Below are 26,291 nucleotides of genomic sequence, written 5' to 3'. Positions count from 1 at the left end.
GGCCCTCTGCTATTCTCAATATATATGCTGCCACTTGGTAATATTATAAGAAAACATGGAATTAATTTCCACTGTTACGCTGACGACACTCAATTATATATTTCATCACGACCAGATGAAAACACTAACTCATCTAAAATGACAGAGTGTCTCAAAGATATAAAATGCTGGATGACGCGTAATTTCCTACTATTAAATTCAGATAAAACAGAGGTATTACTTATTGGTCCAAAAAACTACTCACAAAACCTCTCATAATACAACTTTAATATAGACGGATGTCCTGTTACTTTATCCACTACAGTAAAAGACCTGGGTGTTATACTAGACCGCAACTTGTCTTTCGAAAATCATATTTCATATATTACAAGAACAGCCTTTTTCCACCTTAGAAACATTACTAAGCTACGTAACATGCTATCTGTTTCTGATGCAGAAAAATTAGTTCATGCATTCATGACCTCGAGACTAGATTACTGTAATGCTTTATTAGCCGGTTGTCCTGCATCCTCAATAAACAAGCTACAGTTAGTACAAAATGCAGCTGCTAGAGTTCTTACTAGGTCAAGAAAATATGATCATATAACACCAATTTTATCATCTCTACACTGGTTACCTATTAAGTTCCGCATCAACTACAAAATACTACTACTGACCTATAAAGCCCTAAATGGTTTAGCTCCTATGTACTTAACGGACCTTCTTTCGCCCTACAATCCACCGCGTTCCTTAAGATCACTAAATTCAAGGCTTCTGGTCATTCCTAGGATATCGAAGTCCAGTAAAGGAGGGAGGGCGTTCTCGCATTTAGCTCCAAAACTCTGGAATGGCCTTCCCGATACGGTCCGAGCCTCTGACTCGCTGACACAGTTTAAAACTAGATTAAAGACGCTTCTCTTTAGTCAAGCATTCACATAATGCTTACCTTCTAGTCCTCTGTTATGCCATACGGAACCGTTTGCCACTGAAACTGCTTAACACACCAGTGGGGCTCGACAGCCTTTTAGACAAACGGGTCGGCGCGTATGGTTGGGTTGCGGAGAGTTCAGGTTACGGAGAGTTTGTGAGTTATAACGGAAATCATTATGAACATCAGCTATGCTAATTATTTCCCATCTGCCTTTCTGCTGTTATCTCGGGACGCTTGTCCCGAGAAAAATGGCGTTTGTCAGGTCCAGTTTTGTGTCCAGCCTCTCACGGGGATTTCGGATGCCCCAACGCCTGTGATGAGACGACTCAACGCCTGTGAAGAGACGACTCAACGCCTGCGATATGTTATGGCGCCGTTTGATTCATAAACAATAATTATATTTAATATTTATATTTAAACAATATGAATGTAAGCCAGAGGAGAACTGGCCCCCGACTGAGCCTGGGTTCTCCCAAGGTTTTTTCTCCATCCAATCTGATGGAGTTTGGTTCCTTGCCACTGTCGCCTTGCTTTTGGCTTGCTTTGAGCTTGCTCAGTTGGGGTTATTTAGTGTTTAGCAATGTTGTTGATCTGTGTTGTGTTACTTTCATGTTATCACTGTGAAGCTGCTTTGATACAATCTGTATTGTGAAAGCGCTATATAAATAAATGTGACTTGACTTAATGTATATTTTTCAAATAACAAACCTCTTTTAATTGGACCAGTTGCATTGCCTTTTTCTTCCAACAACAAGCCGTAATTGATAACATTAAATATGGTTAATTAGTTAGCCATATAATCGCATATTTATGCCAGCTTGGATTACATTGCTGTGATTACTTTGTTTTCCAGCCATGACTTGAAGGGATTGTTGCTTAATCTACAATCAGCAGCTGAACTTGCTGAGCCCAGCCCCATGTCCAATTGTGTTAATGTAGTGAGGTCCAGTGTTCTGGAGAGTGCCATGAGGACCTTCAGGAGGCGGGCCTTTAATCCATCAAAACGGTTGGATGTCGTTTTTGTTGATGCATGTGGATCTGGGGAGGGCTCAGTCGATAATGGTGGACCTAACAGGGAGTTCATAAGGCTTCTCATGGAAGCGGTTGTGGATTCACAGTACTTTGTGGGGCCCCAAAAATGCAAAAGCCTTGCTCTTGATTCTCTTGGTAGGTTCATCTGTTGTGTAATAAATAAGTATCATTTTTTGGACAGGCAATTGCCAGCATACTGAAAGTCCATATATATAGAGAGATTTCAAAGCTTTAGTTAGTTTCCACAAACCTTAAAACCACTTATTGCAAGACAGAGAAAAAATTCATGCCAATTGTTTTAGGCTTGTCCAGGGGAACTTACAAGGTGTTGGGCATGATGTTCTCCGTCTGCCTTGTCCATGGTGGGGTGGGACCCCGTGTGCTGTCCAGACGGCTATTTGCACAACTGTCAGGGCTCCCTGCTCCCCCAGTGGACATTACAGAGGTTGATGACCCAGAGCTGCAAGATCAACTGGACAAGGTAAGTTTCAAATCTGTCTTTGGTCTTGTTGAGGCAGAATGTAGAATCTGTAATGTCATCAAATGTCATAAATTTTGTGTTATGGTCTGATGAGTGGGTATTGATGAGGGGTTGCTAGTTTTGGCCACATATTGGAAAAAACACAAGTATAACAGCTTGACAATATTCAAACTCGCACAATGATAAAAAAATAGTCATTTTTATTGTTATTGTAATTATATTTATAGAATTATAATGTCTAAATATAAATCAAAATAAAAAACTTGAAAAGATGTACTGTATACCCATGAGAAAATGGCAAATGTGCTATTGAGTATTGTTTGGAAGCCATTAAGCCATTTTGGCTATAGTTGAAATGTCTTATTATTAAGTTGGTTTGAGAAAGGCAACTTACTGAAATCCTGTTAGTCTAGTAATTTTAAGCCAAAATGGGGGTCGACCTTGAACAAATTGCAAGAAAAGCAAACTCAACTGATTTTGTATCCTCAATATGTACAGAGTAAGGAAAAAAAGCCCTGAAGAATCCCATTAGGGGAAAGTTTCGAAAAAGACCCAAATATATCCTATTCATTCGCAGATTCATTCTTTTTCTCACATGAATTGGGTACAAATTTTAACCTTTAGATATCAACATGAAAATTACTGATTTTATTACTTACATAAAGACAAACAAAAAATGTATTAAAAGTTTTTTTAATTGTTTGTTAACATGGACAAACGGTGCATAATCAAATTACGTATGTGCTAATTTGTATAAAGTGCTTAAAATAGAATGAATAGACTATATGTGTTTGTTTTTTCTCTCCAAATTCAAATGGAGGTATGGCAGATGCCACAGAAGCAAACACAAGCACAACTATTCTTAATTTCTTTCTAACTAATCTTTCTTTTACTTTCTAACTAAGCTCTTTCTTTCTTTCCTTCATTCTTTCTTTCTTTCTTTCTTTCTTTCTTTCTTTCTATCCATCTATCCAACTAAAACTATTTCAAACTAAAAACCTTTAAAACCTTTAAAAGCTCTTAAAACTACTTCAAGCCAACTTAATGTTTGCCAACAAACTTTTTTATCTAGTTTTAATTTTAGTGTTATTTTTAGTGTAATTTTTAGTGTTTAGTGTAATTTTAATTTCAGCAATCTTCCATTAAACCATGGCACATTTTCCATGTTATCTTAATGAATGAAAATGAGAAATGTGGATCTTTTATTATGTAAAGTGAATTTTACATTAAAAAGATGTTTTAAAAAAAACTTAAATCCCTCTAACACTGCATAAATATAAAGTTAAAACAAAGTGTTTAATATTAAATTTGTTTAAAAAATAATAAAATTTCACAATTTTAAACACAATTTCTAGAAATAAGTCGATTTTTAAAAAGAAATAAATTGTTTTTATGTATTATTCAATTAAAATGGAATCCAGAAAACTTAAAACAGAAAACTGAATTTTAAAAAAATAAAATAAAGAGTATTATTTTTTATTGCCATATACTGTTCAAATTGACAGAAACAAAAGGGCTATAATCCTAATAAAACCTCTTATCTTACCAACTTCAACTTTTAGATCCAAAGGGCAGAGACCGTCGAAGAGGCCCGCACAGCCATGGTAGAGGCATCAAACAGCCTCCACATGCTTGGTTCATTGTGTAGGGTTTCGAACCTACAGGAAAGAGATGACCTGGTCCAGGCAGCTCTAACCTATTATGTGGAGGGACGGATAGAGATGCCCCTAAAACAGTAAGATTAACTGCTTGATCACTCATTCAGGATGAATACATATATTGACGTTAAAATTAAAGATAAAAAAAATTAACTCACTTTAGGGGTTGTCTGTAAATTTGTTTTGCATGCCAAATATTGATATAACCCTACTGTTGATATTACACACATACAGTACATATATATATATATATATATATATATATATATATATATGTGTGTGTGTGTGTGTGTGTGAAGAGTTCAGATGCAAAAGCCTCTAAGTGCCATTTGAAATTTTCTTCGAGAATGATAATTTTTATCAAGCTTGTATATTTTAGTTCAGTAATTTGACTTAAATGGCAATGAAGATTACCTATTAATTGTCATTTAAGTGAAATTACTGAACTCTTCATATATATATATATATATATATATATATATTTTACACATGTTATATATAAAACCCTACATGTTTGCATCTGAGAACATGTGTACTTATCTTACTGAAAGATTGAAAGAAGGACTGAAGACGCTAGGGGTCCTGAATGCTCTAGAGCAGCCTTTCTCAAAGTGGGTGCCGCGGCACACTGGGGTGCCCCCTAGCTGTGTCAGGGGTGCCGCCAAAAAATTATGTAGGCTAAAAAAAATGTAAAAAAAAAAAAAACAGAAAAAAAAACAGCTGACATTTCATATATAAATATATTTGAATTTACCTCAGACCTCAACACCTCAGACTGACAAAACTAAACGTGAATTTAGGCCACTTTAGTTACAGCATTATGGATCGTTTTTTGAAAAGAAAATCCCCATAAGAGCCGGGGATTTTTATTTTATTTTATCTGCATCCTGCACTTCATTTGAGTTCTCCTGGTCTGGATATTGGGTTCTTGTATTGGGCGGTCCACCTCTTACGGTTTTATGGCATTTGTGTCTCTGATTAATTATTTTGTGAATTACTTTGCAAACCTGTGTTTTTAAAGGTGCTATAACGTTTTTATTATTGTTGTTATTTACAGTTCATATTATGCTCTGTTCATTACTGTTCTGTCTAACTAAACAAGACATTTGCATTTAAATTTGGGTTATGCAGTGTTTTTAAATTATATTTTACACTGGGGTGCCTTGAGATTTTATGCACTTTTGAAAGGTGCCCTGACTGAAAAAAGTTTGAGAAAGGCTGCTCTAGAGGTGCACTCTTCATCTATGGAGGAACTGTTTTGTGGTGGAGCACCCCCCTTGTTGGCTGCCTCCTTGCTTGACCTCTTCACAATTGAGTATTCTCAAAGAGGAAGCAGTAGGAGGGCTCTGGAGGAGGTCACAATTGGCTACTGGCGGGACTGGATAATTCAAGTTGAAGGTGAGTTCATATAATTATAAATTTGCTATATTATTTTGTTATTGAATATATTTACAAGTTATGCTATTCCTATGCTATAGGAATGTGCTGAAGCCCAAATATGAATATAACACATTCTACGAAGCAAATTATTTACAATATAATTACCCAAATGTATAATTGCAGAGAACGGGAAAGACATTGAAATATATTTTTTCCTCCCATCTCAATTTTTTTTCCATCATGTAGGCGCTCTGTAGAATGTTTAAAGGTATAGCGGAGGATTTTCTTTTTCCGGGTGGGTAGTCTATACTATTGGTCGATCTAAGTGTCAATCATTCTGGTGATATGTTTACGTAAGGCCGTCGTACGTGCTCGTCCCTATGTAGTTTTCACTTTCAGGTGTATTATGTCGGAGTTACGGTTTCAGCCATTCCTTTAAAAATGGCTGAGGGTCGAAAGAGAAAAAAAATGTATACGAAGTGTATGATAAGAAGAGAAAGGCCGCAGAATATAGAAACAAGACCAGAGAGATTTTGGGTGAATATCACACGCTGGCGTGCGCTAAAAGCACAGGTTGGGCTTCTCACTGATGCCGCAGTCGCGAAGATTCTACCAGACAGGTAAAGTTTGTCACGCTATTTGGAGAAATCCATTTAAAATCACTAGTAAAAGTGAATGCAAGCTACTTAGCAATGCTAGCCCTGGCACAAGTCATGCACCGCATAGACCCGGTAAACATCTCAATTTGTCTAAAGTAGCCTTTTGACCAAAATGGTAAATGGTATCACGCTGAAATATTCTAAAACCTTGCGTGTTCATGTGTTCATATTCTAAAACCTTGTGTGTTTATTATTACACAAATGCAACAAGCTACTTCTCCATACGCAACTATGTATAAAAATAACTTATTAATACGTATTAACAATGAGAGATATTAGGTTAAGGACCAACGTAATAGCACTACTTATATGTTGCTATGTAACGTAATTGCGATTTGCAAAATAGTTTCCTCAGATCGTATTTCGCGTGATACAGGGTGTACATATCATGTCTTGAGTCCTCGGTCACTCAATCGATCAGTATAATAAGTAAATAAAACACGGAAGGGCATTTGACATGTTGTCTTTTTTATGAATATTTTTGAGTTAGTTTACAATTTGCAACATAATTGTGCAAGGCGTAATAGTAGGCGTTCCCTCTCGGGAGTGTTGTGTTTGTGCTTGTGCATTTTTTTTTTTTTTTTTTATATTGGAGAGGGCGGGTCTTCTCTAAAATTCGGAAAGATCCTCCGCTATACCTTTAGTTTTCTTTTCTGAACATGGTATTTGGGCTTCAGGTACATCCCAACTATTAAGTCAGTAACCTGGTATTGAGGTTTTAATTGTAAGTATCTAATGATACAAATCCAACTGTAACGGGAAACCGGACTCGGAGACAGAGAGATTTGTGAAGCAGACAGGTAATTTATTGCATAGAGTGAAGATGACAGCATGCAGGCATGTAATGCAATATTGGTAGTGAAATGTAATTATTTGGTGGAGCTATATGTAATGATGACATTTTATTTGTACCCTCACTCAATTTGGAAGAACTACAATGGTTGGGTTGTAGTTTCAATAAACACCATCATCTAATAACTGCACACCTGGGGTGCGTTTCCCGAAAGCATCGTTGGTAACTATGGTCGCAAGTTGGTCGCAATTTCCATTGAAGTCTATTGGTAACGACGGAACTTGCGACCATAGTTGGCTAACGATGCTTTCGGGAAACTCACCCCTGGTTGATTAACAAAAATGTTTTGTTCATGTCAGTTGATAAAAAAAAACTTATGTTTTTTATTGTTCAGTCTCTTAGTTTTCAAACATTTGTTTTAAATAATTAAAGTGTATATCTATTAGACATGTCTGTCATTTGTTATTAAATTGCAATATTGTATAATATGCAAAAACAACCACAATAAAAAAGAATTGGCTCTTAAACATATTGACCAGTTCTCAAAATATTAATATATAGAATAAATGCTCATATTGTACAATAAGACATTACTGTTGTATCACAAATGTTGTGAAATAAAAATATGTGATAATGTGTTAAATGTCAGGTTGTAACTGTAGGTGTTAATGATTAGAATGTTTGTGTGTCAATCTGTTTTTTTTTTAAAGATTGTTTGTTTGCTTTGTATGTTACAGATGGAGATGCAGCAGTGGAGCTAGAAGGTGGAGAAAAAATTAAAATCACCCTAGAAGATGTGCTTGTGTTTGCTTCTGGGGCATCTGCCATACCTCCATTTGGATTTGTAGAGAATCCTACCATTACATTCCTTCACGAGGACCTGAATGGCAACCGGCGGATGTTCCCAGAAGCAAACACTTGTGCTATTACCCTGAAGTTGCCCAGTGGGCATGAGTATGAAGACTTTTGTCATTTTATGACGTCTGGAATAATACAGTCTCCTGTGTTTGGGGTAGCCTAAAAAACCCACTCTGGCATGGCTGATCGTTCCCCAGCTGGCCCGATGTTGCTGTTGTTTTTATTATTATTTTTTTCTCTCCATTGTTTATACTTCTTTATATTGTGTATTGTTTGCTTATGCTAAAATTGTGTTCAAGTGTTCATTATTTGTAGATTAGATACTATAAATATTACATTGTATGCCCTAAACCTTGACTGGTTGTTTTTCTTTATACCTTATTTATTTAAGTATGATATGATAAATATAAATAATAATAATTAGTTATATAGCGCTTTTCTCTGCTCTCAAAGCGCTTTACTTTGAAGGGGGGAAGCCATAGTGCACCAGAACGCCCACCACACACCAGCTTACTGGTGATGAAGCCAATTGGTATATATGGGGATGATTAGGAGGCCATGATGGACAGAGGCCACTGGGCAAATTTGGCCAGGATGCCGGGGTTACACCCCTACTCTTTCAAAAGACGTCTTGGGATTTTTAATGACCACAGAGAGTCAGGACCTCAGTTTAACGTCTCATCCGAAGGATTGTGGTCTTTGACAGTATAGTATCCCCATAGTCTCAGCCTCAGACGTCACGCCCACGGAACGTTGGCTAAACGTCTGATGCATATGGTACACTTAACTGGAAACACTTCAGGAATGTCGAAGTCGTCATCTGATTGGTTGAATTTTATCGGATTTCCGGGGGGCGTCAGTGTCGCGTTTATTTTCGGTCCGCCGGGAAACAAAGCGCAGATGTGTGATTGCGGAAGAAAAACTGTTGTGTTTATATGAGTGGCCTATGTGAGTGACAATGAGCATTTCTCAAGATCAGCTAAACGTAGTTGTATGTCCCCTCCAATCTATTATGGAAGATCAAGTGAAGTACTTAATTGCGAAGGGTATATCAGCTGCGTTTGTGGACAAACATGAAACAGACGCTGACATCGCAGCTGGCCGATTCAGTATTCATATATAGGGCGCACACTGGATTATAAGGCACATAAGATACTGCAGAGTCAAACGTTTGACTGGGTTTGCGTTATGCACCCACTAGATGTGATAAAGGCTAAAGGGAATGTAGCGAGTGCGCGGCGCCGGAGGTGAGGCGTTTATTTAGTAGGCGTGAGCGCACTGGGGCGGGGACGTAACTTACATTCGTGTGACAAAGCGGACATAAGATGGACATGAGCAAGTTCGTGGGTGAATTTAATAACACGGAGCGTTGTTAGCGCCTCCGGTGACTGCTGACTGACTTGTTGCACACCGGTCTGTTGTTGTGGGGACATTTCCACGCCCCGAAACATGACGCTGAACGAAATGAACTGTAATTGGTTGTTTGACATGTCGGTCTAACGGCCTTATGGGCGGGCCTTGACCAAAGAAAGCTGCTATGAATTCCAGACCTTCAGCCGTCAGTCTGAAGGTCTGGCTACGCGAGACTAGTATCCCCATTACTATACTGGGGCATTAGGACCAACACAGACCACAGGGTGAGCGCCCCCTGCTGGCCTCACTTATACCTCTTCCAGCAGCAACCTGGATTTCCAAGGAGTCTCCCATCCAGGTACTAACCAGGCTCAGCCCTGCTTAGCTTCAGTGAGCGACCAGTCTTGGGCTACAGGGTGAAATGGCTGCTATTGGATGATATTGGTTAATCATAAAAGTATTGTAAACATGATTGTTATGCCATAGCTGTAGTCAGAGTAGAGTTTACAATGTAACTACAGTGGCAAAGGTTGATTTGACTTCTAATTGATGTCTATCTGTTCTTACAAGAATTCCAGTGGTGACAGAAATTTATAACAATACAGATTGTGCAAATACATGGAGCAATATGGAATGAAAAACGTGTACTTTATTAACTGCGAAATAGTTAAGTGAATGTTTGTTTTTACTGTAATTCTTATATTTATGTAACAAATTTGTTTAATTCCCAGGATTTAAATATTTAGTGTAGCATTTATGATTATTGTGTGTTTGTGTGTGCTTTCTTAAGAGCATAGTAAAGCTATGGGTATCATGTATAAATAGGTAGACATGAATAAGACCAGCATGCAGACTAGACCATTATTGTTATTGAGATAATACAAATGATATAACAAAGTTTTCGTTTTTACATACAATTTTTCCATTTTTATTTTGATTCAGACTAAGTTACTTTTTAATTGATTGCACTTGAGCAAACGTCACCAAACCTATGCACCAAACCAACCCCACGTCAATCTGATCGTACACCTCCAGTGATTTCCAGACTCGGAATTGCTCACATGTGTAAAAACTCCTCACCAATACCTCGTCATTTTGTTCATACAGGACATTATACAAACTGCAATGTGTTAACTTATATTTGTTTACACTCGCAATAAAACACAACATTGTGCTTTTGTCAAACAAATTCGTGCGTGTTTTGAGTGAGTTTCTTTCCTGTTTATGCTCGCCAGCCATAATCTCCGTCGTTGTTCGGACAAAAGCTTAGTCTTCTCACATCCATACGGCGTCTAATGACGGGTATAGTGTAAAATCCCGATTTAATTGAACATCCGGCACGATTTTATCATCCATTGACCCAGCAGGAGATGAGCATTTTCACTTTATAACACGAAACTCATTTCACTTCAGGTAAAAGCTCCAGGTTTACACAGGCTATGAATGTTTGATTGTCGGCCTAGACAATTTATTTATTATCAGAGGAGTTTTCGCAGGAGTTCCATCAGTCGCTAAATAAAAAGAGCATACTTTGTTCTCTTTCTTTATAATCTATTCACACTTTAAATAAAATAGTTTTGTTTGTCATAAACGAAAAAGTGAATCCAAACTGTTCTGTGGGTCAGTAATTTCCTATTTAGAAAGTGGAGATGGTCAAATAAATGCTGCTCTGCTGCCACCTACTGATTAAAGTGTTCATCTCATCTTATTCTGTTTAAAGTGTTTGTTTTTCCTGCAGGCGAAAACTATGCAGCGTTTGCTCCTCTTACTGTATTTATATGGGCTATTAACTGTTTTGCCTGACTTGGGCGAGATTTTTGTATGCTCTCAACAGTAGCAAAAAATGTGTAGTATGACTAGACGACATTTATAGGCTTTATAAAAAACTTTAGTGCAGCTCTATTAAATAGTACATTTAAAACATGTTTAATTTAAATTATTAATTACTTGTTCAGAATAAGAATGGCAGTAGCCTGATCCAAGCAATCACAGGCTAACTAATTTTAGTTTAAAATCCAATAAACTCTAAAATGGTTTCTGATTAATGCTGGATGCAGCATGAGTGAACTCGAGGCATGCAGACTGTTGCTGGCTTGCTGCAGAGCATTAACACATCTGAAACACACTAATATATAATGATAAGACTCAGTTTTTCTGAAATTTTTTAGCCCATTTTATTTTTTATCTCTGAAGATCGAATAATCAAAATAGCCTACATGCCATAGACTTTTATTAAAAAGTTACATCTATCATTGGGATTGGGATACCAAATGTATGGTACATTACCAGACATTCAGTATTATAGAAATAAGTGTCCTACATAAAATGTGCCAAAATAAGTCACGTTTTTAAACTTAGTACCAAATAGCTCATAAGGAATGCATAGGCCCTCTTCAATTATGTTTGTTTATAAATTAAGTGTTTTTACCTTGCTTATACATATATTTTTTTTCAAATATAGCCTAAATATTCATTCACACAAATTATCTTATTAAAACTTTTGTTTGACATTGTTTCTTGTCAATATTCCCAAAGAACAAGATGTTATTGCATCATGTATAGCCTATTTGAGAAATGTAAGCATATTTACGGCATTTATTTTAAAATAATGAAAAGGGTAATCTAAGACATAAGGACAGGGTGACCCTGATATTTACGGAAATCCGTCATATAGCGACGCATAACTTGAATCCCTGAATATGAAGTGTATCACTGAATATTACATTATATATTAGTAAATATATTGTCTCACATTTTTAAATATATGAAAATGTCTTAGGCCTATGTAATATGCAATATATTGTACTAAGACCTTATAATTCTGTATATTTTCAAATATAGGCTACTGTCAAACCATGCAGCGTTTCTCAAAGTGTGGGGCGCGCCCCACTGGTGGGGAATAGAAACGTGACAATTCGGGCGCGACAAACGGGAGAAAATAAATGTGGTTATTTTTTTTGTCCATCTCCAATAATTCTTTTATATATTGAGCGTAAACTCAAAACACAACAACGACATAAAGACTATAACTTTTATTTTTATTGTAATATTGAATTGTTTCTGTAACGCTTGAAATGTATTTTTATTGAATTGTTTCATTTAAAGACATTTCAGGCTTTAGAAATAAATAGATTACTCTTTAGGCTAGGCCTATTTCTCATAGTTTCGTTTAATTTATGACGAGATGTGCTTCAGTTAACGAGTTACCGCGGCCCCGTGCAACTCCATGCTTATGGCTGTCTGCTATATTTGCTTTATTTATTAAATCCAGGCAATTGGTTGATGAAAAATGTATTAAAATGAATACAATTTAGGCTATACAAAACGAAATTTACTTTAAATAAAGCCTTTCTTCTAAACAAAACTTAATGAAGTGGTCAAAATCATCTCTGTCGACCCACGTCTCTCGATATATATTGCCTATCTATTTTCATAATCACAGATGGAAAAAAATAACATTATAACAAATATGAAACTACTTGCAGACTCTTTTTTTATTAGAAATGGCTGCACATTCATTTAATTCTGAAGTTTACAAACAAGTTGAAAGGCATTCTTTTGTAATATCTGCAACATTTATCAAGTACACAGATAATTTTGCATGCATTTATAAATTATTATGTTAAATCACAATAAAGTAATAAATAAATATGAACGCAACTCGTTTAATTACACGTTATTAAGCATTTTACTCCCATAGAAAATCATTAAAAGAACGTTTAAAGTGGTTTAATGCAGATTAGACCAGGGGTTTGTGTGTGGACCACTATTTAATCAAGAATTTTTGCATTCAGTCTGGTTGAAGTCCCCATTAGGATAGAAAAACATGAACACAAGTCCTATCACAGACGCAGACGTGACGTTATAAGACAGACGCAAGTGTCACGTTCATTGAGGCGAGTGCATGTTGCAAAGTCATATTAAAGAGCCGATCAGAACGCGCGATACACTCGCTTCACTGAGCCGTGCTGTACTGTGGATAGCGTGTTAAATACGTGTAACAATAAATAACTTCACTGCCACACGTGAATAACGCGTGACGTCTGACTCGACACTTCACTGCCACGCGTGATTTGCGTGACGTCAGCGTCACGTCAGCGTCACGTCTGCGTCTTAAGTTGAATAGAAATAAATAGCAGAATAAAAAAAAAATAAGACGTTGAGTGAGACGTTCATTGAGACGAGTGCATGTTGCAAAGTTATATTAAAGAGCCTATCGGAACGCCATAGTTCAGACGTAATCCACACGTTAACTTTTAACGTGACGCCGCCGTGACGTCTGCATAGATCAACAGCTACACGTTATTGACGTGTCTACGTGACGTGTGTCACAGTCCTCCGTCTGCACCAGTCTGTCTTGTCTTCAGCACTACACTTCCCAGGATCCTCTCGTCACCCTATCCCGTGTTCACTCCCTCATCAGCCACCTGTTCCTCGTCATCGTCATCTGTTTCACCTGTCTTCACCTCATTATGTTTGATTCTTCTGTGTATTTAGTTCCTTCTGTTTTAGTCAGTCTTTGTCGGTCGATGTTGTTGTTATGTTAATGTTACCCCGTGTTCCGCCTGCCTGTATCCTGTTTATTTGTAATAAAACCTTTCGTATTGGACCTTTCTGGACTCTGCCTGTTCGTCCTTCTGCCTGAACCCGCACCGTGACAACGTGATACTTGCGTGTACGTCTCCATATAAAACAAATGGAGACGTACACGCACGTATTCACGTGTGTTTTCTGTCTTGCTTGTCAGTCTCGTCGCCGAATGGAACATTCCGAGCGCCATACCGATAGGCTCTTTAATATAACTTTGCAACAAGAGTAAGATTAAGATTGATCCTATAAATGACAACTATAAACCTTCGACTTTTGATGATGGAGGTAATCTGTATATCACATCCCAGTTTAACTCTCCCTCAGTTGTCTTCCACTATTTTATCTTATCTATTCCTACACTCTAAAAAGAGATGTGTTAAAAAACAACACACATCATGTGTTGATGGTATTTTGACACAAGTTGTGTAGTTTTTAACACACAATGTGTGTTAAAATGTAACTGGATAGAATTTTAATGGGTTGAGGGAAGTTTGTGTTTAAGAACCTAATTAGAGGTAGTATATTTTCTATGGTATCCCATAACAAGCTCTAAAATAAATGAAACAATACATTACAATAAATAAATAAAATCTTAATTCATAAAAAAACTTCAGATTAATGAGTGTTTTTGGCAGCCAATCACATCATGCCTCGGTTTCAATGTTTTTTCAAATGCTGATTTCACTTGTTATTGATAACTAATTTATTATAACAAACAATTTATTTCTGTCAGATGTCTACAGAAACACTTATTGAGAATTACCAGGTTTTGTGTTGACGATTCATTGAATGTTTGTTTTGATGTCACCAGAATCGTGATTAGTGGCAGCTTTATTTGGGCTCTTGACCCTTCACCCTTTACCATTCGTTTCTCTGTTTGCTGTTTCTGTGTATTTATATTGCACATCTGAAACAGTTGAAATCATCTTGAGGAAAAAGATCATTAAATGATCAGTTTTCAACATGATGTTTTTTTAACATAGCAAGAGAAGTTTAATGTATAAGAGATAATGTATATTTGATCACTTATATTTGATTACAGATACTCAGTTTTTACATGATATTATGGTGTATGCTACCTCATGTTATAATTCTTAAAAAATATATGTTTAGAGAACGTTTAAAGCTGCAGCATAAACTAGTCAAATACAGACATCTAGAATCAGCATATGACTCTCAACAATGGTGGCAAAGCTTCATGTCTCTAGTATAAAGCTCATCCATAAGTACCAGCATGCATTGCGGCCTGAAATTTTTCGTTTGTCACCATTATTGAGATACATACGCTGATTCTTGATATCTGTGTTTGACTGGTTTCTGCTGTAGCTTTAAACTTTTTTTGTCATTCTGCACTTTTTGATTGCTGGATGTAGTTTCACAAAACTTTCAGAACTAACAATAAATCATTAAAATAAAGCACTCCATCCATATACTCAAAAACTTGATCATAACTTGGTGATTATGACATCATCAAGAACCATCTGATCATATTTTCTATCACCATAACAGATGTATTTTATTAAAATACAGTTACAGCAGCCAGAGAAACACTAAAACAAGAGTAAAGGGTCAAGAGCCCAAATAAAGGAGCCATTAATCACGATTATGGTGACTTGAAATAAAACTGAAATGAAACATCAAACCTCTGTTAATTCTCAATAAGAGCTTGTCTATGTAGATTAATGATGTTTAAAACATCCAAATGTTCAAACAAACTCTATTAAACATCACTGGACTACATAAACACAAGTTACCAATACGTGTCAATGTTCATCCAAACACTTTTGTAAGCACACAGGAATTAACTCTGGCAAATACTCTCCGACTACAGTCACATGTGACGCATATCTGACACAAGTTGTGTTACTATAACACATTAGTGTGTAAAAGGTTTCAACAACACACTGCTGCTGTGTAACACATTAGTTGTGTTAAATGTAACACAAAATGTGTAATCCTTATAAACACAGAGATGTGTAAAGAAACAACACAGGTTGTGTGTTAAATTTGACACAACATGTGTTGTCCTTGAGCAAACACACTAAATGTGTTAAAATCTACAAAACGTGTTAAAATCTACACAACATGTGTTAAAATCTACACAAAATGTGTTGTCCCTGAGCACACACACTACATGTGTTAAAATCTACACAGCATGTGTTAAAATCTACACAAAATGTGTTGTCCCTAAGCACACACACTTTATGTGTTAAAATCTACACAGCATGTGTCATTTTTAACATCTCTTTTTACAGGTTGTGTTATTTACAAAATCATTTTATAAGAGTGCACCAGTGTAAATAAAACTTATTTACACACAATATTTTGTCAGTTGCTACATTTTAATCTAATTCAAAGTGCAAACTTAGTGAAATCACACTCCCTGTGTTAAGAACAATAACACACTGGTTGAGTTAAAAGTAACACAAAATGTGTTGTCCTTAACTAAACACACAGATGTGTTAAGATATAACACAGGTTGTGTTGTTTTTAACACATCCATTTTAAGAGTGTACAACCAGCACAGCTGAAATCCTGTTCCAAGTGAGTTATGATCTTTCGAGGTCTAAATCAACCTATAAATCCTGCTGCAGTCGAAATACAAAGACAGAGTTTTTGTAACCAAAAAACAAACAAACAAACAAACAAAAACAAAAACGGTCAGTTAAACTGGAAAGGGAAAAAATAAACCCTAAGTAGATTTACACAAACTGAGAAAGTCAAACATCTTTAGGTTGTGCCCCGCTCTCCCCTATGTAAGATCTGCTTGTGATCCATCTTCGCTGTGTTGACGACACATACCAAATTCGAGAGTATTTGCTAAAAACCGATGCTCACATAATTTTCAGTGTAATTAATGACATTTTGATCCGTGGTGTCACACACACACAAGTGAACTTGATTGCCGTTGCCTAACCACCGACGAAGAATATTTTTTTGGGAAGTTTGTTAAAATACTCTTCACAAAGGCTCGGTCTTCTACCGGTTGATATTTGTTGCATGCAGCATGTATAATAGGCAGTGGGTTAAATGTTGGCCTGTTGGATTCGGTCTCTTGACTGTGGCAGCTAATGTGAAACTCTTCTAAAGAATTCTAATGATAACTGTACTCCCACAAAGGATATTGTATTGGAGATATACATTCAAAACATATTAAAGGGTAATATGAGCAAAGACTAAGCTAGATTCCTGTAAAAACAAAAAATAATAATACATATTATAATATATATCATACCTGACGTTGTTGAGTGCCTGAACCACAATCAGCAATAATAAGTATAGTTCAGTAAAAAATACATGCATAAATACCTTTAAGTGGAATGAATAACTCTGCTGTATGGCGTCAGTCTCATTGCTGGCAGATACCTCAAAATAGACCTATAGAGAAACAAAATGAATAAAAAAAAATATATTGTTGACCACAATATCATGTTATCATAATAGTTAAATGAATTTTTATAACTACAGGCAATGTAACATTATATTTGTAGCCTACCTCATTTAGCTGATTATTTATCTATAGTCTTTTTCTCAATGAAACAGCCTGGGGCAATTTAAAAATGTTTTAACCTTTAAATATTTCAGTAAAAAGCCGAGAGTGTTATAATACTGTAATATTACATATATTTTAATATAATTTTAATAAACGTATAGTATATTGAACAACTTAAATTATACACAATTTATCAGTATTTTAAGAATAATTTAGAAAAATGTAGTTATTACAGATAAACTATATAACAAAACTGTAATTAATTTTGTTTGACACACAAAAAAATAAACAATTAAATAACAGATGATCTTCTGCCACTGCCACCCTCTCGGTCTGGAGCATAACGGAGCCATCTCTTTACTGCCTCGGAAAAGTCTGCCTTGGAGGCCTCTTTTCCTTGGGCTGTATTTCTTAATGCACCTGAAACATTATGGAACAAAATGAAGAGTTCAGATCCAAAAGCCTCTAAGTGCCATTTGAAATTTTCTTCTATAATGATACATTTTATCAAGCTTGTATATTTAAGTTCAGTAATTTCACTCAAATTGAAATGAAGATTACCTATTAATTGTCATTTAAGTGAAATTACTGAACTTATACAAGCTTGGTGATAGAAGAACATTATAGAATAAGATTTTCAAATGGCATTTAGAGGCTTTTGCATCTTCAAATATAACTGACATGGTTGCACCAAAATGAACATATCTTATAGGGCATTTTCAAACCTGAACTAAACCAATCTATTACTTACGGAACATTATCTTCGAGAGATTTGAGGTCTCGAAGCTCCTCTTCTCTCCACGTCCTGCCCAGTTCAATGACGAAGCCAGTTTGTTGCTTAAAATGTGGCTCAACATTTTTCTTATAGTGCCTTCCAATTTATGCCCACCTAGAAGTGACAGCTGGTAAATCTAATAAAAAGGGGATCAGTGTTAAAAAAATTATGCCCAATTAAATGCACACAAAAATACATTTTCTATTAACATTTCTAAATAGACTTTATCTGAGCCATACATACAGTATGTTTCTACAGACTTTTTTTTTTTTTTTTTACTTTTCTGTTGATCTCTCTTCAAAGTGCATCCACAGACTGGACTATGTTTATATATTTATTTTCAAACATAAATGGTGTCAAATTCAGTTTTTTCTGTTTCTGGGTATATTTCCTGGGATGTCTCTAGAATTTACTCAGATTAGTGCCAAAAAATAAAAACATGAGAGGACAACAGAGAATGGTCTGACTCGTTCAAACTGACAAAGTATACAGTAAATTAGAAACCCACTTTACAACTGTAATGAGACAAGTATCTTAGCATGGTATTTTTAGATTTCCAATCCTCTCTGTAGATTTGTTTTCAGACCATATGTACTATAAATGGTTGTATCCTATTAAAGGGATAGTTCACTTTGAAATTAATTTTTGATATGTTTTAGCTTACCTCAAGGGCCTCCAAGATGTAGGTGTCTTTGTTTCTGCAACAGTTTAAATTTTGATATTTTTAGGTCAAAGCGTTCTTGTCTGTAAGTCATATAATGGAGGTCTATGGTCACCACCTCAAAGAGCATGCACTATGGGATGAATATAGTATCAAAATGATCAACACGTGCAAGCACAATTATCAATGAACTTGATACATGTTGTAGAAATGTTTTATCCATGCCTTTCAACTTGCGTGTGCAAAATTCAAAATTGAATGAATGTGTAGCAAAAAAACAAAAAATTGTGTGAATACATGTTTTCTTTTGTGGTGTATCATAAATTGTGCATGCGCTGGAAGTGATCTCTCTCGCGTGTTGTGCATCACTCATTGTTTACACAGAGATTTCGGAAGTTTTACCTTTCACTGTGAAGATCTAAACATATTTCGATATACAGGAAATCGCAATGGAAGATTATTTCAATATATATCAACAGACAACGTTGAAGTTTTTCCGCAACCTTGCGAGAGATCACTTCCGGCGCTTTCTGGCGCTTGAGCAGACCGAAGCGCCCACGCCCTCAGATCACTTGGACGTGGCTGTGGTTACAAGAGGTAAAAACATCAATGTGTACTAATACATTTTTACGAGTCATTAAATCATGTTTAATTTGGACTTCTCTGTGCATGCTCTTTGAGGTGGTGACCATAGACCTCCATTATATGACTGACAGACAAGAACGGTTTGACCTAAAAATATCAAAATTGAAAATACTGTGGAAACAAAGACACCTACATCTTGGATGCCCTTGAGGTAAGATAAAGCATATCAAAAATTAATTTCAAAGTGAACTATCCCTTTAATCAAAATGGTAGCATTATTTTCAGGATTATATTTCTACTGTATATAGTACAGTCATCTCTAATAGTTTCTGTTTTTATGAAAACTGAATGGGGCAATCGTTTAGAACCATAAATATTTTTCAGTAATCTTTATGTTATTTTTTCCATACTTATCAAGACCTGGAAATTAAATAAAATTCCATATTTTTCCAAACTGCGTAGGAACCCGGTTAAATATAATTGCATTACAAGACATACCAATCTATTTTTTTCGGTCTCATCCAACCTCTCCAATTCCTCAAAATCTTCAAGAGATTGTAAAGGTAACTGCAAGCCACATCTTATTTCCTGATCAGGTACAGCAGGCACTCCCTGTAAGTTTTGTATCATTGCTCTCTGCTCTTTTAGCTCTGCCTTAACTTCCATGAGAAGTTTAAGCACATTCCTCTTGAAAGGAGACAACTCTACAAATAAAGTAGACAAGTAAATAAATATATTAAGAGAGAGAAACTCTACTAGTTCAGTAATAACCCTAATCAGAAATTACTAACAGGTTTAGTGTTTAAATTAATACTTGAACATGGAATTTTTGTTTTTGATTTATTACCGTTGGTATGTTCATTCCCCTGCGATGTTAGTTGTGCTCTTGGATTTTCTGAAGAAAACACAACAGTTTTTTTAAACTTCTTATAAGTTCCTAAAACTCATCTGTAAAACAATTAGTCTTGAAGAGGTTAGCAGTTTGAAGAATCAGCTGAAAAAATGTCTGAAACAGTCAGACTGGAGTTTTGGTTCATGTATTTTTCTTTAAAAAAAAAGAGTGACAGTAAATACTAGCAGCAAAAGATAGGATGGATGTCAACATTTATAGTATAATTATATTTTAGCCTGTAAGTCCCACCTAAAAGGACATAATAATAATTAAAAAATGACATAAAATCAACATAAAGGCCAAATAAAAAGTTCCAAATAACTGTTTTCAAAATAAATTAAAAAAGTCATTACCATTGACCAGTTCAGTCAGTGTGCCCTGATGTGCTCCGTACTGTGATCCCTGGTGTGCTCCGTTGTGTGATCCCTGGTGTGCTCTGTTGTGTGGTCCCTGGTGTGCTCCGTTGTGTGATCCCTGGTGTGCTACATAGTTTGATCCCTGGTGTGCTCCGTTGTGTGAGCCCTGGTGTGCTCCATAGTGTGATCCCTGGTGTGCTCCGTTGTGTGAGCCCTGGTGTGCTCCATAGTTTGATCCCTGGTGTGCTCCGTTGTGTGAGCCCTGGTGTGCTCCATAGTGTGATCCCTGGTGTGCTCCGTTGTTTGGGTCTTGAAGTGCTCCGTGGATTGCCTCTTGGTATGTTCCCTGATGTGCTCCATAGTGTGATCCCTGGTGTGCTACATAGTTTGTGCCCTTGTGTGCTCCGAGGTTTGTGTGTTCTGACCCCTGGTGTGTGCCCTGGTGAACTCTGTGTGAATTTTCTGAGAGAAATGTGCACAGTTTATTTTTAGGCATGAAATGCTTGTGTTAAACTGACAAGACAACCAATGTTTAATAGACTACATTTCAATAATACATACCAGCTGAAGTGATGTCTGATGCAGGACTGGAGGCGTGGTAGTTCATGTGTCTCTCTGAAAAAAATTAGCAAAAGACATTAAAGGTTATGAAACAAAGGGCAAACTTTTGCGCAATGTTGCAGGGTAATGTTTAATCAACTGGTAACCAGGTGAGATACAGGGCCCACAAACTAAAGTATCAAGATAGAAATTTAATTAAAAAAAGATATTTCAGAATTTGTGGAGCTGGAAGTGCATTTATTACAGCTGTGATACAATGTAAAAGAGGCATTGAATTGAATAACATAAACACATACCAAGTGAAGAGAGGTTTGAGACAGCTGGACTGGTCTCAAAGTTCATGTGACTTTCTAAAAAACAAAACAAATGAACAAGTGTAATTAACAGCAGGGTTTTGAGTAATGAAATTGTGTGCTTTGAATTCATTCAGTCATGTTTGAAAATCACTAAAGGTGGACATTTGTGAACTTTCTCAATTGTTAGATTTTAATGATGTTGCTCTTAAGGACATTTTTATAATGGGTTAAATTAACCATACGTTCAAGGATGCAAGGGGGAAGAATACATTTTTCCCTGGCCCAATATATAGATTATGCCATGCTGCAGAGCCTGTTCCTATCATGCCTGCCACACCAGGGCCAGTTGGTGACGGCTCCAGCATCCCTGACCAGCGTCCAGTGACTTATACAGTCCCGTAAGGCCGCTCCATTTCACAAACCCATAGCTTCTCCCAAGAACATTTTGGGGGGAGCTGTATGTTCATTCAATTTTATGGCAGGTTCAGTGCATTCCAAATTAAATTGAACTAAATTTTCTTGTGAAGTTTTTTGGGGAAAAAGTTTGAATCGCCTTGAAATTCAGGGACATTTGATCATGAATACCTTTTTTTTTTTTTTTTTTAAGTAACCACAAAAACAGTTTAATTATACTTCCACAATACCTGGAAAAACAATTGCGGGAGGAGCTGCGAGCCGTGATTTTTTTGGTGCATCATCATCCTGGTCAGATTCATTTTCTATAAAGTTTAGGAAGCGTGGATTAGGCCTGTAAAGTGAAACATTCAAATTACTTCTCAATAGGACAACACTTATAAAAAAACAAATCATCGGTATTTATTATCATTAAGTTAACCTTTTCTTCCTTTTCATTCTTTCATGGCCCTCTTCATCAGAAGTTATTTCTGACGTATGGATATCACAGTCCACATACTTTTTTAGCATCTTCTGTGCTTTTTCTAGGGTTTCTGTAATATAGATATGAATAATATAATATAAAATTGAGCAAAGCATGTAGTATCAGTGCATAGAGATAATAATAATAATTTTAAAAAAATCGTACCACACTTTTTGAGCAACCGGACAGGCTCAAAGACTTTCCATCCATCTTGGACAGGCTCTTTTCTCTTTACTGCTGCCTTTAATTTTGCTTGGTTGTAATTTGGCCAGTAGCACTTTTGTTCAAAAAGCCAATTATCTGGGACAACATCTGTGCTTTTGTCTGGAAATTCTATTAATGAGTAACATGGGTTCACTTTATCCATTACTGTCTGGGAAAGATAAAAAAAAAATTGAGAAATGTTGACCCCAGCTATGATTAGTTCTGGGTTGCTGCGTGTTCAGCTCCCTTACCCATACCAATCACAGTGGAGTAAGAGTCATGCATGAATTAATTTATTTGTATGTAATGTAATGTAATGTAATGTAATGTAATGTAATGTAATGTAATGTATTTATTAGTATACAATGAAAAAAAAAACAGAAAGAGTGGGTGCTGCATCACTTAGAAAACAAGTGAAATTTGTATTTTCTCAAAGTTCAGTCACTACAACAAACTGCCCATTAGTTTACTCGAAAATTAATATTCTGTCATCCTTACTTTGTCTTAGAAAGACATATTTAGATATATTTTTTAAAGATTTTGGTCACTCCAACGACAGTACTACAGATAACCAAAACGTTATAGATTAAAAAGCCTAGATTAAATCTTTCCATCGTATTCATATTTATACTTTGTTCAAGAGTTAGATTACACCTCTCAATTCATTTGGATTTGTTTCAATGTTATGACATTTTTTGATCTAAAGATTTGGTGTCTGGACTGTCAATGGAGTGACCCGAATCTCTCAGATTTCATTAATATGAAAATGAACGAAAATCGTATGGCTTTGGAGCAACATGAGAGTGATGATAGAATTTTCATTTTTTCAGGTTAACTAACTCTCTATGATACGGTACTATATACAGTATTTTGAACAATTTGTTTCCACTTTTTCAATATGTTATGTTTATTTAACTGTAAAAACATTTCCAAAAGCCTGACACTACACCATACGTGCTCACTCTGCTGAACAAACACTATCTGCAATGGAGAAGGGGTATTGCAAAAAAAACATTCTCGTTTTCAGGAAGAAGTACATACTTCTGTTTCACACTGGACAAAGGTACGATTTCAGTCTTTTCTTGCAAGACAGAAACTCTGTAACATCCAAGTGCAGAAGAGTCGCATGGGTATGTGTAAAATGATACTCGTTTTAGGAACCTCTGGCACACTATATGAATGCTTTCATTCTGTTTGATTATGTCCTTAACGATGGCTATGTCTGTGTCGATTTTGATACAGTTGTCTCCTTGTTTGGGTGACAGAACACAATTTGACAAATGCACCTTTTTTAGCTCTTTTGAACTTGATGAGAGAAGTAGATCTCCATTTGGTTGGTGAGATTCTTTTGGAAGCATTTCTGAAAGTCTTTTGACAACCTGCTGTAAAGGTCGATCTGGTTTTCTAACCAATCGTTTCAATCCACCCAGGTAATTCTCATATGGAAATGCTGAAATATTATCAAGAGGGCCGAACGCTTTATACTCGTCTGCAAGATGGATAACCTGGTGAACATTGTAAACCACTTCATCTGCGCCATACAATCTGATGAAATGTGTTACAAATGACAACAGAGCCTTGTTGGCAAATTCAATCATTGAATCAGAGAGGCCAGGACTAAGCAGCTGAAACATGCCAACAGAAAACAGAAGAAAGTTGTCATAAATTTCGGATTCAACACATCCTTTTAAAACAACGGGACCCGTGTATATCATGAACTGGCGGAACTCTGTGGCCTTCCATCTATCCACATCTGTCAAAGAACGAGGTTTCCTGGCAAACTCTTGAGGCATAAACGAACGGAGAGCAATTAGTCTGTCAGAAATCTGTGTGATACGCTGTGATGACAACCTTGTTCTAAGCTTTTTCCCTTTCATCCACATTTGAATTAATCTCCTCATCACTCCAAGACAGCAGGTGTGCATGTAGTCTAACGGGAATTGGGTTACCATTTTTACTAGTTCGTGCAAGGGGCTTAAGGTATTGTTCAAATGGTTTTCTTCATTTGTCATCATTTCATAATCCATGTCAGTACGCAGTGGAGCATCTGTTTCAGGATATGTCATTTTATTAGACCATACTCCAGTCTGGGAACATTTGTCACAACCAAAGTAGCCATTGTGAGACTTGACATTTTTGAGGAATGCTCGTGCAGGGGCGTCGCAAATAAAGGAGGAGACAACAACTTTGAAACGAGTACCATTCTTTACAATGCCTTCTCGCAAAACCACTTTTAATTCTGCAATGAATTCTCTCAAATACTCACAGACTGAGCTCGGTTTACTATTGCCACAGAACAAGCCGATTACAAATGGGGATCGTGTTTTATCACAGTCAACTGTTGCAAGAATTGGCCAAAATTGTCTTCCGGAGCTTTTAAACAGGGGGATGCCATCAATATTAAACTGCAATGCAAGAGTTTGGACATATTCAGAAATATTGGAGATCCTACCTAATATGTTTTGCAAGCCATTTACCAGGCCAAAATGGTAATATTCGCCATTGCAAATGTTTACCACGGGTACATTTGTCTGTGTATCAAGAAGAGTCCTTGCATCCTTGGGCAAATCAGGAAATTCTGGTCTTAAGATTGCCAATAGTGCTGTTAGAGCTACTAGAGGGATGCAAAAAGATGCTGCCCATGTTTGCAGTTTAGTTTGCAACTGATTAAGTGAATTGTTGCTACTGCTGTCAGATTCTACATTTGTTTGGATGCTGCCAGGATCGGAGAGATTGTCAGAATCAGAGATGAAATCAGACTCCGTGTTTTTTTCCAGGTCACATGAGTTCTCATGTGGGGGCAAAAGAGAGGAAACTGCATCACAAGAGGATATATCACCACTTTCAGTGTCTTGACGTGTGTGACCATGAACACTAGAGTCATCAGTGTTTTCAGTTTGTGTTTTGTATTCATCCAAAATCTCTTTTTCTATCTGTTATACACTGGCCAAAGTCTTTCTCCTTTTAGTCCAATAAGACATTGAGTGTTATTGTCAGTATCATATATTTCGTTTTGTAAAAATTAAATGTACAGGTATTTCGTTTTCATACAATCTAGTTGTTAATTGATGTGTTGTCACGTGTAAAGTGGTGTTTATAATTATTTACTTCTCTAGCATCTGTTCCTTTGGAAAATCCTCCTGAAAGACAAAAAAAGAACTGTATGTTATAGGGATGATACAAATTACAAAAATATATTTTTATATTTATATAAACTTTATTTTAAGAAAATTAGTCTTCCAGGTTTTGATGCACTCTACATTTTGATGCATTGATGCACATACTGAAGAGAAAAAAATGTGATGGTGTTGGTCCAAAGAATTTGTTTAAAAGTTATGTTAGGTAACATTGAGAATGATTAACATCAGTACTTCTTTTAAAGCTTAATTTCATAAACAAATTAAGTATTTTATATTTTGTGTTTCACAAAAGAAAGTCACATGGAACCATCGACTTATCGTAATTTTAAAACTTTTAAAGGGTTAAGCACCTGAAGGCAGGGCAGGATTAACCATTGGGGCGGAGCGGCAATCGGGAGAGTCGAGAGTTTCCCCTTTTTTAGTTCGAATCCGCCTTTTGCCGAACATATGAGATGTAAAAGTATAACCTTACATAAATGTCTCTAGCGTTATGTTTTGCCACTGAAATAATGATATGGCTTTGTTCCTTTATAAAACAGCACAAGACTTAAAGAATAGGCAACCTGTTTGTGCTGGGTGATTTAAAGAAAAGTGTGCACTTTGCTCACACGATCAGCATGGTCATCTGGTGAAAACAAGCTCAAGAATTTATTTCTTGCAAGTGAAGAAACAAGGACAAAAGTATTTTAATTGTCCTTTATTAAAGTGTAATATAGACTAAAGTATAATTTAGAAAT

At 36.2% G+C, this 26,291-nt stretch overlaps 3 protein-coding genes across 3 annotated transcripts; 1 reads left to right on the top strand and 2 right to left on the bottom strand.

The window, feature by feature from the left end:
- Positions 1-1,719: 1,719 nt before the first annotated feature.
- LOC148997218 (G2/M phase-specific E3 ubiquitin-protein ligase-like) lies at positions 1,720-7,934 on the top strand (the record flags this gene model as incomplete). The annotated part of the gene is made up of 5 exons (XM_089119613.1): positions 1,720-2,077; positions 2,245-2,423; positions 3,986-4,158; positions 4,633-4,736; positions 7,651-7,934. Coding segments are annotated over 5 exons (1,098 nt in total), but the record flags the coding sequence as incomplete, so codon positions are not given.
- Positions 7,935-17,051: 9,117 nt separating this feature from the next.
- LOC120477252 (uncharacterized) lies at positions 17,052-22,577 on the bottom strand. The gene is made up of 10 exons (XM_089119609.1): positions 22,376-22,577; positions 22,169-22,280; positions 21,978-22,081; positions 21,334-21,387; positions 21,038-21,091; positions 20,474-20,938; positions 20,222-20,273; positions 19,718-19,934; positions 17,959-18,109; positions 17,052-17,627 (listed from the first exon to the last, which is right to left on the bottom strand). Exons 1-10 carry the CDS (start codon positions 22,575-22,577, stop codon positions 17,500-17,502), a joined length of 1,539 nt encoding a protein of 512 aa, XP_088975735.1. The 3' UTR covers positions 17,052-17,499.
- Positions 22,577-25,929, bottom strand: LOC148997217 (uncharacterized). The gene is made up of 3 exons (XM_089119608.1): positions 25,905-25,929; positions 23,456-25,229; positions 22,577-22,583 (listed from the first exon to the last, which is right to left on the bottom strand). Exons 1-3 carry the CDS (start codon positions 25,927-25,929, stop codon positions 22,577-22,579), a joined length of 1,806 nt encoding a protein of 601 aa, XP_088975734.1.
- Positions 25,930-26,291: the final 362 nt, after the last annotated feature.

This window comes from Pimephales promelas, chromosome 2 (assembly GCF_988280905.1).
Source record: "Pimephales promelas chromosome 2, fPimPro1.hap1.1, whole genome shotgun sequence".
NCBI classification, from domain to species: domain Eukaryota; kingdom Metazoa; phylum Chordata; class Actinopteri; order Cypriniformes; family Leuciscidae; genus Pimephales; species Pimephales promelas.
Note: the sequence above shows the minus strand (reverse complement) of the source record. Positions and strands in the feature narration are given on the sequence as shown.

Bases quoted from the DNA above. Each gene is read 5' to 3' on its own strand.
- LOC120477252 (XM_089119609.1), bottom strand. From the start codon at position 22,577: ATGGATAAAGTGAACCCATGTTACTCATTAATAGAATTTCCAGACAAA. The intron at 22,281-22,375 runs GTACGATTTTTT...TCTATATTACAG, and splicing joins CCGGTTGCTCAAAAAGTGTG to AAACCCTAGAAAAAGCACAG. The intron at 22,082-22,168 runs GTTAACTTAATG...TTCACTTTACAG, and splicing joins AGAATGAAAAGGAAGAAAAG to GCCTAATCCACGCTTCCTAA.
- LOC148997217 (XM_089119608.1), bottom strand. From the start codon at position 25,929: ATGGTTAATCCTGCCCTGCCTTCAG. The intron at 25,230-25,904 runs GTGCTTAACCCT...CTTGTGATGCAG, and splicing joins TAATCCTGCCCTGCCTTCAG to TTTCCTCTCTTTTGCCCCCA.